Source organism: Oenanthe melanoleuca, chromosome 8, assembly GCF_029582105.1.
Source record: "Oenanthe melanoleuca isolate GR-GAL-2019-014 chromosome 8, OMel1.0, whole genome shotgun sequence".
Lineage (NCBI taxonomy): Eukaryota > Metazoa > Chordata > Aves > Passeriformes > Muscicapidae > Oenanthe > Oenanthe melanoleuca.
The window spans coordinates 17,019,788-17,039,759 of record NC_079342.1 but is presented as its reverse complement, the minus strand read 5'-3'; the positions used below and the strand labels follow the sequence as shown (position 1 = coordinate 17,039,759).

Here is a 19,972-nt window from a genome sequence, read left to right as displayed (position 1 = left end):
GGTTGCTCAAAGTCCCATCCAACATGGTCTGGAACATTTCCAGGGATGAGGCATCCAAATATTCCCTGGGCAATCTGTTTCAGTGCCTCACCACCCTTGTAGGGAAGATTTTCTTCCTTAGACCCAATCTAATCCTGCTCTCTTTTGAGTTCAAAGCCATTCCCCCTATCATTACAGGCCTTTGTGAAAAGTCCTGCTCCAGTTCTCTCTTCAGGCACAGGAAATCGTGTAAGGTCTCCCTGGAGCCTTCTCTTCTCCAGGCTGAACAACCCCAACTCTCAGCCTTTCTTCAGGAGAGGTGCTCCATCCCTCTGAGCATCTTTGTGACCTCCTCTGGACACAACACTCCAGGTGGGATCTCAAAAGAGCAAAGCAGAGGGGCAGAATCACCTCCCTCGACCTGCTGCCCACAGGAAACACAGGAGCCAGCCTTTTCAAGATGACAAGTGGCAAAATGTTCCTGTGAGCAGAAATGTGTAGGCATGGAAGCTCGATAACCTCTAATTGTTACTGGGGCTGAGATTGCTTATTATAACTGGCAAAGGGGCAAAAATAAGCTTTTAATTGGAAGGATCAGAACTATTCCTGCCCTCAGAAATGAACCAGGTCAAACAGGAAAAAAAGAGGCAAAAAAAGAAGTCACTCTTAACTAGGAAGTGTTACAAATGAAAATGGCAATGTTGCTGAGGACAAGAAATTCAAGGACTGTGGGGGAAGGAGTTGCCAAGCTACTGTGCAAAGTCTGCTTAGATTTTTTCAGTGTTACAGCTATTTCTTTTTCCTTATTTAACAACTATTTTGCCTTCAAAAAACAAAATTTGAAGCAATGGAATCCCAAAGGTATAGTGCTTGGTCAGGATATTTTTTGGAGTAGCTGATCTTTAAAGGTCTCTTCTAACCCAAACCACTCTATGATCCTGTGAGTAAACATCACTAGGAGGCAAGCCAAGCTTGGGCAGTGCCTGCACAGCTCTTGCTGCAAGCATCAGTGGTATGAATAAAAATATGAAAATAAAAAGAGCAGAAAGGCACCTCAGTGCCCAGAAATTCACCTCTGACTAGCTGCCATTTTAGCTGCTGTCCCACCTGCCAAACTGTGGTTTTTACAGAGCTGCTTATCTGAGGCTGCACTGGGGCTACCTGGCATAACTAAGGAGTGGAAAATTTTCACCAGGGGAAAAAAAAGAAAGGCACTAATAGCTCAGCTCCATTGCTCAGTGCAAATATGGTTGGTCTGTTTTGAGACTCCAAACAGAAGTTGTTAAAGTGTCTTACAGCACCCTCTCCAGACCCTTCCCTTCAGATCTGGACACAGTGTGGTACTGATACCAGAGGGAGGGAAAAGTCTCAAGCTGATACCAAAGAAAATGAGGCCAAAAGAAAAAAAAAAAAAAGCCAGCTGTGGTAAATCCTTTCTAGCCAGGAAAAACTGAGGAGTGCAGCCCAGGAATGTCAGTGCCAAGCCCTGGGAGGAAACAGGGTGGCTCTGCCTGGAGTGTGGCACAAACTGTGGTGCTGGCTCAGAGGACAGATCAGGTTGGCATTGCTGTTTATCCACTATGCATCATGGGTTTTTTTGTTCCCCTTTTATATTTTTGAGATATACAGAAATAGTGGAAAATAAATGTTGAAAGAATAAGTGCTTTTAAAGTTGTATGAGTCCATTCCCTTTGGAGCAGTGTTGGCTTTGTGTGAGCAGGCCAGAGGAGTGGAGAAAAGCGGCTGGAGAAAAGCTGTCACCAGCAGCTGTTTTTGCTGCTCTCTGACCTCTGGGAGCCTGTCCCTTGGCCAAGGTGGCACATCCTCACACTTTGTGCACTGAGCCTTTCCTTGCCTGTGAGGTTAACATGAGGCTTTGGCCATGTGGCTACCAGCAATATCCTTGTCACGGAGGCCTGGGCTCGCTCATGTTACTCTTTGTGCATTCCATGCTGAGGTTCTTCACCATTTCTCTGCCTCTTCCTGCTTCTACTCAGTCCACAGACAAGGCCACAGCTGGGGAAGGAAGTGCAAAGTGCTCCTGGACAAGGAGAAAGAAGGTCCATCCATGTGTGAATATCTGTAAGCTTTCTGGCAACTTTTGGTGAGAATCTCTGCATTCAAGGCTGTACACGGACTAAAGCTTTGTGCTGTTTGTGTGGCAGTGCCTGTGAGCGCTCAGTGAGTGGCAGAAGCATTATCACCACCTGTATTTTGGCAGCACAGCCCAAGCACTGTTGCTGCAGCACAGGCAGGTGCTCACTGCTCATCTCCCAGCTGGCTGGCTGCCCACAGTGAGCGTGGTGCCCTTCTTTCCCAGACACACCCGTGTGTGAGCAGGTATTCACTTGGCTGTGCTGTTCTGCCATCCTGGGCCCTGACTGCAATGACAAACACCCCAGTGCCAGCAATGCTGGCATGTGCCCACACACACACCTGCATACATGTGCTGCCTCACAACCGCAGGAGCTTGCTCTGCCCTTGGATCTGCATCCTCAGGGAGGCTGCCCAGCAGCCCCTCAGGCCACTCTGTAGTGAAGCAGTGTAGTAAGAATGAACCAGGCAAGGGAAAACATTTCTGCATCTGGCACCTACCCAGGAACTGGTCTGGCCTGGCAGGGAACACTGTGTGTGACTGAGCTCAGCAGTCACTTAGGAATCACTATGGTGCCCATAGCCACGACAGGGAAAAGCTCATCAGTCTGCCACACACTCCCACCTACCATGGACATGCTGACCAGGGCAGATTTGGCTCCCTTGGGAAGGATGGAAATGCCATAGGGCCCTGATCCATGGTTCTGCCCTTTGCACTGGCTCCTCTCTCACACACCTGTGCTGTGTGCAGGTACTGATCTCTCCAAGAGCTGACACTTCGTGCTTTGCAGTCACACAGGGGAGGGGCAGGGCTGTCCACAGAGCAGGCAGGGCTGCCAGCCTGGGCAGGGGCTTCACACCTGAACAAACTCAGGGGCTGCTCTGCAGTCAGGGGCCAGGTGATGGCTTTACTGCTGAGCACTAACTTTGAATGCACGACTGTAGTCAGTGCTACAGAACAGCGTCACTGCAGCGTCTCAGGAGGGTGGCAACGACTGATAAAGCCATCACCACGGACCCTTCTCTTCCCTGCAAGTCCACCCAGTCAGTGCACTCCTGTACAGCTGCAGGTGGGAGGAGGTGAGCACACACATGCACAAAGGGAATTGTCATGGAAGGTTTCCAAGTTCCCTGCAGGCACAGGGTCCCTGAAGAAATTACGGCGCACTCGTGGCTGGGATACCTGTGGGAAAGAATTTACCTGCCACAGGCTGAGGAGTGTGCCCCTTGCCATATGATTCTATGGCCTCTGCTTATTGAAGAAGAAACACACAGGAAAGCCAGCTTGTATGAAACCCAATTATTCAAATTTATTAACATCAAGAATTATGCAATGATGCTGTAGATTTTTTTTATTAACAAATAGAAAACAGACTGTATACAACGGTGACCCCTACAGCACTATGCATCCACAAGGTAAAAATGAATGTGTCCTCCAACATTACTCCAACCCTGAATTGCTGATTTCAACGTAGCTTGGATTCTTAACATTCGGAATACATGTGATAATACAATTAGATACCCTTCCACCACCTTTATTCATAACTCAATGCACTCTAAAGAGGGCTGCTCACTCCCCATCTTTAGTGCAAGCGTGATATAATAAGGAGTATTAATATATAGTACCATTAAATTAAGTCCAGTAGTCTTGCCACATTGGTTCATTAGAACATCCTGAAGTAGCGGAAAGTACAATATTCTAGTGACTCTTAACATTTGCAGGATAGCAGAAATTATAGATACACCCAACCTCTGAACCCATGTGTACTCCCCTCCCCTTCCCTGCAGTACCCTACTTCCAAAGAGAGCTGGTCCAGCTCTGCTCTGGATCGGCTGGGCTTGTGCTCCTTGCCTTTGTCAGTGTTCTGACGCACTCCCCTGATGAGAGGTGACAGGATGGCGCTTGCACGCACAGAACCGTGGGATTAACACAAAGGGCCGTGTCTTGCTCTTTCCATCCCTTCCCTGAGGAACTGTGGGACCCCCTCGCTACTCCTGCCCCCTTTCCAGCAAGACACACAAAAAGAGGTTCCAATGCCTGAAGCCCGGGATTTCGGGTCTCTCACAAACAAGGCGACGACAACTCACGTCATATCAGGATCTGCCAATACACACGGTCACTGGATTGGTTGAACATGTATTGTAATAGGACTGAACGGTTTCCAGCTGACAAAGGGACGCTTCTCCAGCGACCCCACATGCCCTCCCAAACCCAAACCTACTAAGGAAATAATGGGGGGGAAAGAAGACTAAAAAAATAATTGGTAGCTTAGGTCCAGTTCCATGAAATTTCATATTCTACAGAGGATTAAAAAGCCTATGGGGAATGGAGATGGGCAGGAACCACAAGCCAGCTGCTGCGAATTACCAAGGAAGCTGCACTAAAATGGGCAGAACCAGCAGTGACTGGGCTGAAATAAACACAGGGCAGTAAAAAATGTAAAAGCAAAAGGAAATTATAAAAACAAAACCCAACTCCCAAAGGTTTGGTGGGTCCAGTTCTGCTTGGGCAAAACATTAAGACTTGCAAAAAATAAAAAATAAAGAGAGAGGAGATTATAAAAACCACTAGTAACTATTTTACATGTTTAAAAAAAAGATCCCATTCCACCCACCTAAAGCTTCGCTGTGAAATGCAGTCGGCATGAGAGAGGGTGAGAGATGCACATGAGCAGAAATTCAGCCAGAGACTGGAAATGCTTTTGGAGTCGGATTCCCTCATTTGGCGCTGGGGCTAAGTTCCTAAATGCCGTGGTCAAAACTGGTTGGCGTGGAGGTCTGCTGCCTGGGCAGTACCTCCACCTGTACAGAAGGACTGAGGAATGGGCAGCTCTGGCTCAGAGGGACCCATCTCCACTCCTAGACATCCCCACCGCGACTGGAGGAAAGCACTGTTACGTTGCATAGTGGTCGAAGCTGCCAAGGTACTCCAGTGCGGCTCTGTAGCACAGCTGGTACTGGTCCTGCAAGGCAGCAACAAGGGAAACATGAGCAGTGGGGACACAAGGACAGTGAGCTGTAAAGTCCAACATCTAGAGACAACAGGCCCTCCCTTCTCCCACACATCTCCACTGCCATGCACAGGAGGGGAGCTCACCTCTGTCTGCACCATGGCTGGCCGCTGCGTCCGCAAGGTCTTCACCATCTGGAACATGTCCACCACGCCCTCGTAGCGCATCCTCTCCAGCACAATGCTGAGTGTGATGAACACGCCGGTGCGCCCAACCCCAGCACTGCACAGGGGGCAAGGGGGCCATTATGAGTCCTGCCAGCCCCAGAAAGGCTCTGCAGAGCTGCCAGGAGAGGTGCAAGCCACTCCTGGAGCACAGGGACCTGTGCTCGCTTACCTGCAGTGCACCGTGATGGGCCCATCCTGCCCGAACTGCTCCTTGGTCTTGTGCACCTGTCCAATGAAGTCAATGAAACCCTCTCCTGTCTTTGGCACTCCCTGCTCAGGCCAGTCTGTGAACTGGAACTGGCGGATGGTCCGTGACTGGCCGTCCTGCAGGAAGAGGGGTGTTAGATGTGAACCATCAGTGAGGGCCTGATGTCACTCCCTTCAGCACTGGTACTCCAACCTGCTCTCAGACCCCCTGAACCAGACCAGATGAGAAGGTGCATAGGCCATGGATAATCCCAGGCAGATCTTTTGCTGCATGTTTAGGATCTGTCTTTGTTCTCCCATGTTCACCCCACGGTAGCTGAGCAGGGCTTTGGGCCCCTACAGGATCCATTGGTCAGTGCTTGGGGCCCATCTCCACACTAGAACCATGTTTACTGTAACACAAGGCCCGGTCAGATGGTGCACACACGTACTCCAGGTGCAGGGGGACCTGTGTTAAATGCTTGCCCAAGTGAGCAGCATAGGTGAGGCAGGATCTGGTGCTGACAGGGATCCCTGAGCTGCTCAGGGGGTTGACACAGCTGGCAGGGCAGGAACCTATGGAGAGAGGAGCAGTAGGTGGGCAGAAGCTTTTGCCTGCAGTGCAAGGCAGATTTTGCCTTCCCATTTCTCCAGGAGCTGTTGCATGCTCCCTTGACTGGCCTGGATAGGGCAGAAGCATGAGAAGCAGAGGAGCTGGGGAGCCAGCAGATGTACTCACCCTGGCGTCCGTCACCTTGAATTCCCGGAGGATGTACTGTGGCATGTTGTACTCTGCCATGGGGTCCACCACGAAGTACTGGTACCGGGCAGAGCGCTCTGCAGGCCAGTACTGATGGCACTTCTCCTGTTGATGAGGAGCAGGGAAGACATTAGCACTAACATTAGCTGCTCCTCCCTCCCGCTCCCTGGGAGCCTGTGTGGTTGTGGGGCCACAGGGTCAGCCACCAGACAGTGGGGGCCTCCCCAGAGTGAATGGTGACAAACACCAGCCCCCTTCTCCCCTGAGCAGGACTCGTACCCGGCCCATCTCACGCAGCTTTGTCAACATCACCACAATGGTGGAGTTGTGCTCCCAGAGCATCCGCCAGAAATCCTCTGTGGTCTCGGCCAGTGGTCCCTGTGTGGCGATGTAGGCCTTCTGATGCCTGTGACAAACATAACAGTGCTCAGAGCAGCTCCTCAGAGATGGGCAGCAGCTGCTCCTGGGGGCTGGTGGGCTGGGTGAGCTGGAGGCAGGGCCCCACACTTCCAGGGAGCAAGGCTGACAATCCAGCTGTAGGAGGCAGGTCTCCAGGATGAGCCATGGGCTCTGGGAGAGAGATGAGCCTGTCCAGCACTTGTCTTCTAAGCGCTCCCCACAGACACAGTGAGCACAACACGGAGGATCCAGAAAAACTGTTAGTACTTTCTGGGGTGATGGTGTCCCCAGCCCAGCCTTTTGCTGCTGCTTGTTTCCAGCGCTGCTGTTGCACTGAGAGCCCTCCTGGGAGCCAGGCCCCCACTAGCAGGCTGCCAGCACCCACCAGGGCTGGAAGGAGAGAAGGATCCCCAAGCACCCCTGTGTTCCTGCACTTTTACTCTGCAGTACCCACCATCCCTGCCATTGCATGGGAAAATACAGAGCAGCTGAACCAGGTCACCTGGATTACACACTCCAGACAATGAGGGCAGTGTGGAAACCATGAATACAGTTTTGTGCGCTTTTCTAAAGCTTCAGAATTTGTTCTTGGTTCCACTGCCAACCAGAGCACCTCTCCTAATTTTCCGTGTGACCTGCCCCAGACTGGCTCCCACCCTGAAGAAAGCCCCTTTGGTGCTTTGGGCTCAGCTCTGGCATGCTGGAGCTCTCTGAGCTCCCTGCCTGGCACGGCAGAACTTGGGCTGGCTCCACCACTGCGGGGCGCTGGAGCCCGCGGGACCGGGGCCGGCTTCTCCCGTCCTGCCTTCCTCCCTCCGTTCCGCCCTCATCCCTCTACTGCTGCTATTTTTAGTGGTGCTAAAATTAATGAACGTGCTGCAGGGCAGCTGTAACATGCGGGTTTCAGACAGGAGCTGCTTCAAGGTGGATTTATAACACATCATAAAATAACAGGAATGAGGATGCAGAACCAAGTGAAAAAGCTAATATAGATGTAGCATTAGTGGTATCTGCAGGACCTTGGGCCAACTTTATTTCTTTAGATAACTAGAAGAATGCTGGTTCAAAGAAAGGGATGGCAAGAGATAACAGAACTTGGGCATGGGGTAAGTAACACATGAAATGGTATCACCTGCTGTGCTGCCAGCCCTCACCCCCCTCTGTAGCATCATCAAGAGGCAAAGCCAGTGTTGCTCTCCATCAGCTCTGGAGCCAGGACAGTGGCTGCAGTCCATCTGTCAGACTCAGGCTGCAGCCAGGCAGCCACCTTAGTGACTGGTGGTGGATGGCTCTGTGCCACACAGGCAGGAGGGAGTGGGGCTCCCTCTGCTCTGCGACAGCTTCTCTATAGCCCCTTCACCCTTCCCCATTACTCTGTCCCACCCTGAAGGAGTCTGGCTTTCTGCAGTTTCCCTGTGTTAGGATGCTCCCAGGATTGCCCCCCTTTCCTTGTCCACTCCTGCCTCCACGTAGCCCTTCTCCCTGGGAACTCTTGGAACTCTTGCTGGGCTCAGATGCTGGAGCAGTGACAAGGCCCAGAGCTGCTGGCCTGGCTGCACACACATCTGTTCCCTTTGGCAGTGCCTTTTGCTTCTGGGAGGTTACCAGTCCAAAAAAGGTAGGTGGGCAAAGCCAAGCTGGAAGGGACATATGCCAGAACTATCAGTGCATCCCCCACTCCAGCACTGATGATGGTGTACATGAGAGATGACCCCACTGTGATGGTGCACAGAGAAATGATAGGAACAGGCCTTTTATGTGCATCATTGTGATTTGGTTTGGATTATTGTCTAGGAGTTGGTTGGGAAGGGGATTTGGCCACTGGGCTGTTCTTCTCTCCAGGCATTTAGCATCTGAGAATGAGATGTCAGCAGACCCATACAGAAAAACTTAAGCATTACTGCTTCACTAGATCATAATTTGTGCTTTGTAAACTGTGTTCTGGAGAGAGGAACCTGGTGATGAGCTTCCCAATGTCCACCACCAGCCCTGGCTGAGGACCCAGACTCCTCCCAAAATCAAGACATGGAACAAGTCTTGAGCTGCTGCCTGGATCAGCCACTCAGTGGAAGCACACTTCTAACTCTAGTTGCTACAGCGGGGAGGCAGGTTTGAGTTAAATACTGCAGATGCAGAACACAAGCCAAGGGATGCCTACCAGAATATCCCATAAAACCTCCCCAGGAGCCAACACAGCCTGCCACTCCAGCCATGTGGGCATCTGTCTACAGCAACACAAGCCAGCCTGGCAGCGCTCACTCACAGCCAGTCTTCACATATTGTAACACACACTGCAGTGTCTGAGAAGATGGAAATAGATGCAGCAAAGTGGTCCCCAGCCCACCTCGGGCAGTCAGCATCAGGAAAGAGAAGAACACTCTGCCTGGGTTCCCGAGCAGGCAGGACAGCTGGCCCAGCCACCCAAGGTAATCCTTACCTGTAGCCATCTATGAAGCTGGCATTGATGTAGTCAGAGCCCTCGACACCCCGGATGGGCTGCAGGCAGACTCTCGTCAGCTCATACGGCATGATGTTCACGAGGCGGTTCTTGAATTTGTTGCACGGGAGGTTGGCACTGATGAAACGTGAGGTATGTGCTTTAGAATTGGCCAGCAGCTGAAAGAGGAGGAGACACATCAGATCCCTGCTGGGGATGCAGCAGTCTAGGGGCAGAATCAGAATCCTGGCAGCAGTCATGTAGTGGAGACCCACAGCAGCTCTTTGACACACACAGAGCCATGAAGTTTTGTACCTCATTGAGCCAGGGATGTCTGCTTGGTGGTGGCAGGGAAGCAAAGCTTTTCCTCTTCCAACAATGTCTTACTATTTACTTCTCACCCCAGAAGAACCCAAGAAAATGTGAGAATTGTGACAGTTTTAGGTAAAGAAGATCTATTTTGGGTTACTGTGAGACATTTTATGGGTCTCTTTGAGTCCCGTAAACTGGAGTCATGGTAAATGTGTTACTCAGATCTGCTGGCAGATTCAAACAGAAGTCACTCTTCACCCTGCCAGTTGGTTTTTTTTTTTTTCCCCTTCCCCAAAAGACTGCCTCCAGTATCTCCAGAACCACCATTCTCTCTGTGAGTGGCAGCTGGACCCCAGCAGAGGCTCTCTGCAGAGGGACAACGTTGCTCTCTGAGGAGCAGTGCAGCCATGTGAGGCCCTACCATATCCTGCTCCCCAGGGTTTCCCATGCAGTGGATATTGCCAGGGCACAGAGAGGGGCATTTTCATTACTGTTCTCAAGAGATTCTTGGGGAAATGAAAAGAAAATAAAATTCTGTCTTTCTTACAACAGAATTGCTTGAGTTGAGTTGAGCACAATTCTGTGGCTCTCCTAAGGAGTTTCTCAGGGCAGGTGTCACCATGAGATGCTCAGGCAGCATGTTTTACTGTCCTAACCCCAGGATACCAGCAGCTCTGAGAACCACAGGACAGGGCTTCTCAACTACTCCCAGTTTACATGGAAAGCCAATATTTTGCTTCTCTTGCTCCATTGTCACTTGGAGGGAATCCCCAGGGTGAAGCTGTACTGCTGCAGTTCATTTCACAGTCTGCATGGTCTGCTGCCTCCCTGCATGAGCTGTATTCACCTGCAAGAGTTCACTGGACTAATGCACCTCATCTGAGAATATGGGCACTTAACAGAGCTCACTTCCAGCTCCAAGGCTGCAATAAATATCTGCAATTGGCATACACAGATACAGGCAGAAAAATGTGGGCTTGGCTTCTTAAAAATGGTGTGCCTTAAAACACTACCTTCACCAATTCTAGACAGTGAGGCTTGGTGTTGAGGTGGTTAAAAGATTACAAAGCTCAACATTGAAGAAATGAGACCAGAAATGTCTCACATATTTAAATTGGAGCTGTTTCCAGACAAGTTGTTCACAGTAACATCAATTATCACTAACATGATCTGCATCTGATTTCAGATGCAGCTCCTGCCGCATAGTGAACCTAGAGCAGAATGTGCTGCTGGGAACTGCACATCCATCTGCCTTTTATATCCTCCCCAGAAGCTGCCAATCCAGGGGGGACCGTGGCCGACACAAGCTTTACAATTCAAATGTATTTTAAATCACTGCCTACCTGCTTTAGAAACACACAAAAGAATAACTATCTGCAATGATCTATAGCCCACCTCTCCCAACCCCTGGATGAGCAGCCCATGGAGTTCTTTGGGCAGAGACAGGGCACTAGAGAAGTGGGGTGCTGGGGCTCTGCCACCAACCTTGAATTCCAGCTCCATTGAAGTAACGCTCTCGCCCGGCGGCACCTGGGTCAGCTTCTGGATGTGTGCGAAGAGGTTGCGTGCGGGCACCTCGGTATTGCCACAGGTGGCGGCCTCCAGCAAGGCCTCATGGATGAAGATGTACTGGTCCTCTGTCTGCACCATGTAGTTGCGCTGGGAGCGCATGCACGTCACGTGCCCGTAGATGTCCACGGTCTTCTCGTGCTTCATGCGCTCCAGCATGGCATCGATGACAATGAAGCAGCCGGTTCGGCCCACGCCAGCACTGCAGGAGCAAAGCACACGGTCTGAGACGACACAGTGCCCTGCAGATCTCACACAAGCTCTAACAGTACTTAAGAGATCACACAGACTTAGGGCACACTAAAAGGGAGTAAAAGCTGCTCCCTATGAGTGGAGCTCCAAACTAGAAATGACAGGAGGAACAAGGGAGAGAATCATTGGAAAATGTGAGAGGTTTCTCAGCCTTTCTGCTGTCCCCCTTTCACTGCTGGAGTAGAAAGGACACGGTGTCACCCTGCTGATCTATGTGGTGAATGGCAGCCCCTCCACAAGGGAAGAAGAAATGTGTTTAACAGGCAGGAGACTGACAGCGCACATGTGTGTGAAGTCAGAAGACATGAAGTGCAGTCTGGGCCCTAACACCAGTGAAGTCTGTAATTTCTAGCCTGCTTGTCCCCTAACCTGGGTCACTGTTTCCTCACCCATAAAAAAAGCAGAGCCAGCCTGAAAGGGGAAGCAGAAAGCTGAGGTCATGCACGACTGTGCTGAGCCCTTTGCTCAAGCACCAAATGCCTCTCTACAATTGTTGGAAGGGCAGTAGCAAACCTCGAGCTACTTACTCCAAGATCACCCTGAAAACAACAGATATGCTGTTGTGACATGCAGACACAGAGATAGGGAGCTAGGCATTTTCTCATTTGTAGCGCAAGTCATATCCTTAACAGGGCTTTAATACAGCTTGTTTGTGTGTTAATTATACCCACTACCATCTGAAACAGAGCATGAAAGAAGAGCATTAAACACTGCTGGTAAAGCGTATGCTGGAACAGCTATGATGGAGTGGTTTGTTCAGTAACAGTCCCCTCTTGGCTGGTACAAATAAATCTTAGCTGGGTAAGATGCTGAGCCTTAGTAGACTAATATTTTGCCTTAAGAGCTGCCTTTCTACCTGTGAAAGAGTGCTGCTGTAAATACTGCATACAAATGTTCGCAGAGGTCACTGCATGCATTTCTGTCAGTGATGTGCCTCTGAAGGTACCACCCACTTATGCTGGGCACAGATAATTTAATTTTAAAATGGCACCTGCAGTTTTGCAGGAATATGTGTTTTCTGAGGTTCTCCATATAGCAGTGCTGTTTAACCTGACACAGAAGTAGCAATAGAAATGCCACCATGGCATTACCACTGCTGGGCCTGTTCTGCTGCCAGCCCAAGCATGCAGTGCAGGTTACGCTTCCATGAAACCTCTCCCACAAGGAGGGGAGACTCCCTTTGCAGACAGGTTAAAGCTCCTGCAGCCAGAAGGCAAACACACAGTCCTACCTGCAATGCACAACCATGGGTCCAGCATCTGTTGGGTTACAGGCCTTGACCCGCCGCAGGAAAGCGAGGATTGGGGTGGGATATTCTGGGACCCCGTGATCGGGCCAAGCCATGAACTGGAACTGTCGCAGCTCTGTCTTTTCATTGGAGCCATTCTGTTGAAGACAAAGAAGAGTTGTTTGGCATGAGAACAATCTCATCCCAGTGCAGGAACCCGCTGATGGAGCAACAATGACAGGCACGCAAAGCTTTGGGTGATGATGCATGTACTGGGCTTTCACCAGGGAAAATTTTGGAGGAAAAATGCAGGTTTATTGCAAAGCTCCTATACATACAGATGCTCTGTAGAAAGGCAGTTTTACAGACAACAGAGCATCTCTGCAGGAGTGGAGTAGACTGCAGGGAAGGTGAAAGACTTTTCTGCACAGCCCAGGTTCACTATCTGCATACTCACTGCACGTTCAGGGAAAATGGGCACTGGGAATGGAAGGGCTACAGCAACCAATTCCCTCCCTGCTCCTCTGCATCATGGTGTCCCTGGGCTGGATGATCAGCTTCTGTCTGCAGACTGCCCTGCTCCTCTCTGGGCTTGGCCGAGTGATCTATGCAGCAAGTGGCATAATTGGCTGGTGATTGCTGGGGCCTTCCTGGAGCACGACTGTGTCCCCCCTGAGCCCTGGGCTCCTGGCCCAGACTCAGTCACACACAGAAGCAGCTTGCTGCAAAGCCTGTCTGCATTGACATGCTGCTGCTGGCACTGCCCCCAGGGATTTCTAAACACTAATGAGGGATGCAGCAGGCAGGAGAGAAGGGTTTGTACTCACATCAGAAATAGCCCCTCCATTTGCATTATTAGTGACAGCAGTGATAAAAATTCACTGTTTCCGATGTTGTCCCTCTAATGGGAGGCCAGCTGCTACCTGAACACTCACTAGAGGCAAGAACAGCCCTATTCTGGGGTCCATCCCAGAAAGCACACAGAAGAGCATCAAGTATCCTGGCCAAAGTCCAGCGGTGGCCAGATGCACAGCCTGCAGCTGATCTCCTACTGTAGCCCATCTGTGAGACTTAGCTCAGGTGTGGACTGGCCACATGCTTGGCCAAGCCAGGTACAAGCAGTGGCCACTGCCTGTGGGCCACGGAGCACCCTGCAGCATTGGGAAGCATCTGTGCAACACGTGAGGCAGCACCAGTGCCATACCTTGCACAGCGCGAAGGTGCGGACAGTGTAGGTCGCCAGCTCCACTGTATCCTGCAGGGTCACCTGGATCATCCCATAGGTTTCTGTGCCCCGGCTTGGCCAGTACTGGTCACACTTTACCTGCAGGGAGGTGAAGAGAACCGGTCAGTGATTGGCTGGGGCATCTGGGATGAGGAACAGGGCTCTGCCTTCAAAGGGTAAAGACAGAAATGAGTCATTGTGCAGGGGGGGCCTCTAAATCCAGATTGCCTTCCCCCAGAGTGTCCCAAAACCCAACAAAAAGGCAGCACCCCCTGGACCCCTTTCCGTAAGACTCAGAATCACAAAAAAATTTCTGAGCTAAAGGGACCCACAAGGATTATCATGCCCAGCTCTCAAGTGAATGGCCCATATGAGAATTGAACCTACAATCTCAGCGTTATTAGCACCATGCTCTGAACCAACTAAGCTGATCTCAATGAGTGGCTACTCATTGCAAGAGGGATTTTCTTTTTCCTCTGGAGCCATTGGTGGAAGTGGCAAAGGGGACCAAGCCACTAGACAGAGCAGCAAGAGCAGCATTATATACCAAGACAGTGAGCAGCAATTCCTAGCCATGATTTATGCCTGCTGTAGTTCTTCTCTACCTCCTGTTTGGTGAGATGGGCATCTTTGGGGCTTTGCTTGAACCACCCCCTGCCTGAGGTGCACCTGGATGAAGAGAAGGTGGGCAGCTGTGAGTTGATAGGAGAAGAGCTAGTGGAGCAGGGAAGAGGAAATGGTGGTTTCTGTGGACACAGCTCTAGTGAAAGGGCAGCTGAAATGAATGAGATGCAGCCTGTATCCCCACCAGCTCCAAGGTATTTCAAAACAGCTCTGCAAGGAACAGATGCCAGCTCAGACACAGACACAGACACAGACACATTTTGTACTTCCTCTGCAAGAAGACACAGACTGTGGGCCAACTATCCCTTCAGCCCCTTCCTGCAGGCAGCACTGTCCCATCACAAAAACACTGCTGCTCCATAGAAACCTCCTGCCCTGCATCATCCTTATCACTGCTTTCCAACTCTGCAGCCACAGTGCTTTGAGCTACTCATCACAGCTCTTGCTGCATCCCACTTGGCAGACAGCCAAGCACATTCCCAGGGCCCCATCCCTCTGGCCCTTTCACCTCCCTTCCTGCTCACATGCTGCTGCTCTCCTCCTCCTCCTCTTCACAGCTCAGTGTTTGCAATCTACTCCTCCAGTTTTTTTTCACTGAAGCCCCAAGCTCCCTATTTAATTGGCACCCTGAGCACCCCTGTTTCATCTGGTACCTGACTCCCCCACCCTGCAGAGCTACAGTGCCTGGCTGACAGGAGGAAGACTTCATTCCCACCCATGCACACCACACTGAAAATGCTTTCCCACCCTAGGAGAGAGGAGTGAATGGAAGATCATCTGTGTTTGTCAAGGAATAGTAAACTTAATTATTAGCAGAACGTGTTTAGAGGGGAATATGTGGGAAGGGAAACAATAAGCTTAATTAGGAATCAATGAGTTCTGCCTTTTAATTGAAACCACTTGAAGCAGGGTGGGGCTTGTGAGAGTCAAGAGCCCTCATCCTGCACTCTGGCTCTGGAGTGCAGCAACCTGGAGTCAGAGTGATGCAGCTCTCCCTGCTTTTTGAATTCTGTTCTCAGTAAGGCATGCCCTGGCAGAAGTGCCTGGAGCAAGGCTGCCTAATGAGGTACTGCAGGTGCCTGTGCAAGCAGAGCAGCTCTGCTGCCTCCTGCCTAGGGTCTCCTGCCATTCGGGCTGCTGTGCTGCCTTAGATCTGTGGCAATATGGCAGGCTCTGCAAAATACTCAGGATTCTTCTTCCTTGCTTGGCACAGAGCGTTTGATGCTGACTGGCTGCAGCACCAGCAACTTGGAGGTCACAAACACTATTTCACAGCTAAACTGATCCCATCCTCATGAGTGGGTGGCAGCTGCAGGCTGTCTCCATGAGCCGGAGTTTTTCTTGCCTGGATTGGGGATGATGTGATCCTCTCTAAGGGAGAGGAAAGCAGCACGACATCCTGCAAATGCTGGGGACAGCTGCTTGCTGTAGTTTGCAGGGGATGTTTCAGGGGAACAGCACAGCCTGTGCTGTTCAGGGACAGCAGTCCCCTCCTGCCCACCCACATGATGCAGGGCTGTGTACTCGAGCACAAAACTAACTTCAGAGGAGTTCCTTGTGTGGGATAATAGCAATGCCTGGGCTGGTAATTGAAAATTATTTATTCATGACCAGATAAGAGTCAGTCACATTTTCTGCCAAATTTACCCATAATGTTTATGCCCCATTTTCAAGCTCTGTAAATTTTATGCTGAAGCCGATGCACTGTGGCACTAAAGCAGATAAGAGATGTTTTCTTCTGGCAGCGCTTGTTTCTCATTAACTTAAGGAGCACAGTAATGTCCTGAACAGCCATTTATTGCAGCATTGTTGAGTGGCTCCTGTCCCTCCCCTTTGATGCCCTGAGCCCAAGAGCAGCCGGGCACCTCTCTTCAGCTTGAGAGCTGTGCTCTGCTCCCAGGCCCTCTCACAAGCTCCAGATGGCATTGCTGTCAGCAGGAAGGCTGGAGCAGGCTGTGGCTGTCAGGCTTCTCTTCCCCAGGGCCCTTGAGCACCAGCCTGTTAACACCCCTTCCTGGGGACATGAAATGCCAGGGGAGATCACACCCCAGGGATGGCTGCTTGGTGCTCTGGGCTGGAACAGAACAAGCCCCAGTACTGCTCTGGGAGACCTTGCTCTGGCAGGCTCTAGGCGATAGCCCAGGGTAGGAGAAATCCTGCTTTAATACCTCTCTCCTGGCAACACAGCCCGGCAGGGACGCACCACGCTCGCAGCTTCGGGAAAGCTAATCTACAATGTGTGTTTCTGAACTGCCACCAAATGATTCTGAAACTGATTGTAAAGCTTTGAAGGCAGCTAAATTGAACAATCCAGCCATTTCTATCCTTTATGTGCTTCTCACTTTGTGAAAACATGAAAAACGGAGGATGATTTAGACCATCAAGCCAGCTAAAATTGCAGACCATAAAAGCTGATGCTCTTTAAAGATTTTTTTTTTTTCTCTCTGCAGCTCAGGAACCCTTTAAAGCAGTGTCACCCCCACAGGGCTGCCAAGCTGCTGCTGGTCCTGGTTGGCTTATCACAGCACTACTGAGGGTGACCTGGGGAGCTCGCCTGGAAAGGCAGCAGAGCCTGCTCTGCACTGGGCAGCTCGCCATGAGGCCTTGCTACCCACCCCAGGCTCTGCAGCTGGAGAGACAGCCCTATGCCTGTTCCAAAGCCCCTGGGCAAGGGGACTTTCAAGCAAGGTCACCCTTGGGTAATGCTGTGATGCCATGTGACTGCCTGGAGCAGTGTTGTCCCACAGCAGCATGAGCATCAGCAGGCAGCAATGCTGCAGGGACCCAGGGGGTTACTTCAGATGAAGTTTGAAGGCTCTGGAGCAGAATGAACTGTAAAACAGTGACTCATGCTGAAAGTTTGGAGCAATGGGCAATGACTGGGATTAGGATGTTCACTTGTCCCAAAAAAGTGTGCTCCCAAGACAGCTCTAGCCATCACCAAAATGTGATGAGGAAAAGCACAGCAGGAAGGTGACTAAAAGCCATCTTGCCTTGGAAGATGCTGAAAAAGACAGCAAAAACCCGAGAAAATAATCTCCTGAAAGTCCACATCACAGCTCCCCAATCCCTGCTGTGAGGGAATGCCCTGAGACACCTACAGGGTACAACAAACACATCCAGGGAAGTCCTTGCTGTGGATCACTGGTTCAACTCAGGAGTGACGAGGCTTCTCCACTGCCATTCCTGGCAACCTGCATCTCCCACAGTGCCAGAGAAAACTGCCCACTTCTCATTAGTGCTGGGGATGTGCCAAAAAGCCAGCAGGACATAGGGAGGCAGTGCCAGGGAGCAAATGCAGGGGTCTGGGTCTGGCCAGGTCAGCCTAGAGTCCCTGGGCAGTGTACCCAATCAGGCAGGCTGCCTGAGATTCTGTAAGGGCTCTGGTCACCTCCTGCCATAACAAGGATTCAATGGCACCAAAAGCTTGACCACATGCACTGTGTTTGGGACAGAAACCAATGTTGCAGGATGACAGGATGGGGTGTGCTGGGGGTAGATAACGCACAGCTCAGCAGCACAGACATCTCAGGCAAAGGCAAGTCCCTCTGGGGTCAAAGGAAACCTGTTACCTTCAAGAAACATGCACCTTGGAGTGCCTTCCCATAACTAAGAAGCCCAGAAGTTAAGTGAGTCAGGATTCCAGGCATGGATTTATTTGGCAACCCAGAAGCACTTTTCCTTGTTCTTCAAATATATGCTCATAGAAACGTGAAGGCACAAAGAAGCCCCCATATAACCCTCAGCTGCAGAGCGCAGTTGATCAGAAATTTCTGATCTTGCTTAGCCTGTGTGCCAAGCCCAGAGCCACAGAGCAGAATCATCTATCTCCCTGCCTGTTTGGACTGTGTGGGTGACAGTGGCCATTGGACAGAACAGGCAGGGCTCTGCAGCAGGAAGCACAGTGCAAAGCTGGGATTGGATCTCTAGAGACAGCTCATCTTCAAGGAATGCTCTTTTGTGCTGCAGGCTGTAGGGCATTTGAAGAGCCCAGGAAACCCATCGATAATGCCTGTTCTTTGTACACTAGGAAAAGCAGATTTGTTTTGCCATAGTGATTGGTGCTTCCAGCCACTTCCTCCCAGCCAGGGTGGGCTGGGACACCCCTTGCAAGCATTTTGGTGCTAAAGCTTTGAAAAGGAGGGAGAGCATGCAGGCAAAAGTTTTAACTAAACCCAAACCTGACCATTTCTGTTTCTCAAGAATGAGCTTATTGGGCTAAAAATAATCAGTGCTTCGCAGCTTGAGTGCACAAGCCCCTTCTGCTGTTGGTATGGCAACACTAAAATATTCTGCTAGTACAAACGCTCACTGCTGAAATTTTACTTTTAGGAACAAACTGAATCATGAGAGGCAGAAGCTGCCTCCTCCTTGGACAGGCTTTGCCCAAAGGGTGCATCTGGGTGCAGGAGCACTTGGTCCCAGCTTACAAATCCTGCTTAAGGGGCTGAGTAAGAACCTCTGTCACGAAAACTGTAACATCTGCAGTGAGGGCTCCCACTCCTTCTCCAGCTCATGCCTTCCCCATGGTCTGCAGGCAGCTTTGTGTTTATTACATCAGAATATCTAATCCTGGCAGTGTAAGCAGATCATTTATACATGTTGTCATTGGACAAGGCACAAATTAGTGTTGTTATTGCAATGAGACCCTGTCAGCCATTCCCTTGCATTGCCAGAAATGCCAGGGCCCTGCCAGGCTGCTGGATGCTGCCGATACCACCCAACTATTGTAGCTTCTCAGCTTCTGGTATGGTCCACGCTCCCTATCTCAGAGCTTTCCTTCTCCCCTCTGATGCAAGAGATGTGGGCAGGAAAGAATGGATGTGCATGCAGACATGCAGGCAAAATAGAGGTAAATGAGCAGGCCAGCAACAGGAAGTTGTGCCACCCTTTTGCCCCACAGGGATATGCTTACAAGACATTTGTTGCTGGGCTGCATGAAGCAGTGAGCCACATCACTGGAACTGCCTCTCCTTTGGTGCCCTTATACTGTGAAGCACTTCCATTCCTCTTTTCTGCCCCCCAACAGCTCCAGAAAAGAGAGAAAGCACACACTGTACCCTGGACTTCTCTTCCAGCCTGGTCATCATGACTATAGTTGCTGTTCTCTGCTCCCACACCATCCTCCAGAAGTCGCTGAGGGTTTCTGGCAGCGGTCCCTGCGTGGCGATGTAGGCGTTCTGCTTCCGATACCCATCAATGTAATTGGCGTTGATGTAATCACTGCCTGGGACCCCTGTGGAGGAGAAAGAGGGCAAGAGTTACTGGGGTAAGCCCACAGCCCAGGACCTACTGCTCTGCTGGGACCCGCAGGCAGAAGAAGATGCTGGCATGTTCACAAGGCTCTTGACAAGTCTCCTGTATGGAGTCATGTCAGCATCTCTCCCAGGGATCCTGCAAAGGACAGGGATGGTGCCTGAAAAAAGAAGAACCCTTTGTAACTCCCACATTAATTCAACAAGCAGGCAACACCAAAGCAGAGAGACAGCTGCCACACGCACACAAAGGAAAATTCACAGGCAGGAATATTAAGGAGCTCATTCGGCCCCAAGCAACTGACTAAAATAATTGTCTTAAATTCACCAGCAATTTGTTATGGTCCTACAGCACCTTTTAAAAATGAGGCTCTTTTATTAGCTTGTCTCTGTTAGCAAGGGATGTCAGGCAGGGAGGTCCTCCCATCCTTCCTGCAGGGATGACTATCCCCAAGGAGCCAGAGATCTTCCTCC

At 50.7% G+C, this 19,972-nt stretch overlaps 1 protein-coding gene across 5 annotated transcripts in view; it reads right to left on the bottom strand.

Annotated features, from left to right (window-relative positions):
• Positions 1-3,358: 3,358 nt before the first annotated feature.
• PTPRF (protein tyrosine phosphatase receptor type F) overlaps positions 3,359-19,972 on the bottom strand; it is a 369,892-nt gene continuing 353,278 nt past the window's right edge. For all 5 annotated transcript variants that reach the window (XM_056497305.1, XM_056497306.1, XM_056497308.1 and 2 more), the window contains 10 exons: positions 19,304-19,479; positions 13,599-13,718; positions 12,398-12,552; positions 10,831-11,116; positions 9,034-9,212; positions 6,477-6,603; positions 6,177-6,302; positions 5,421-5,575; positions 5,171-5,306; positions 3,359-5,036 (listed from right to left, as the gene is read on the bottom strand). In XM_056497305.1, coding sequence (XP_056353280.1) covers positions 4,968-5,036; positions 5,171-5,306; positions 5,421-5,575; positions 6,177-6,302; positions 6,477-6,603; positions 9,034-9,212; positions 10,831-11,116; positions 12,398-12,552; positions 13,599-13,718; positions 19,304-19,479 — 1,529 coding nt within the window. In that variant the 3' untranslated portion in view covers positions 3,359-4,967. The remainder of the gene's footprint in view (positions 5,037-5,170; positions 5,307-5,420; positions 5,576-6,176; positions 6,303-6,476; positions 6,604-9,033; positions 9,213-10,830; positions 11,117-12,397; positions 12,553-13,598; positions 13,719-19,303; positions 19,480-19,972) is intronic.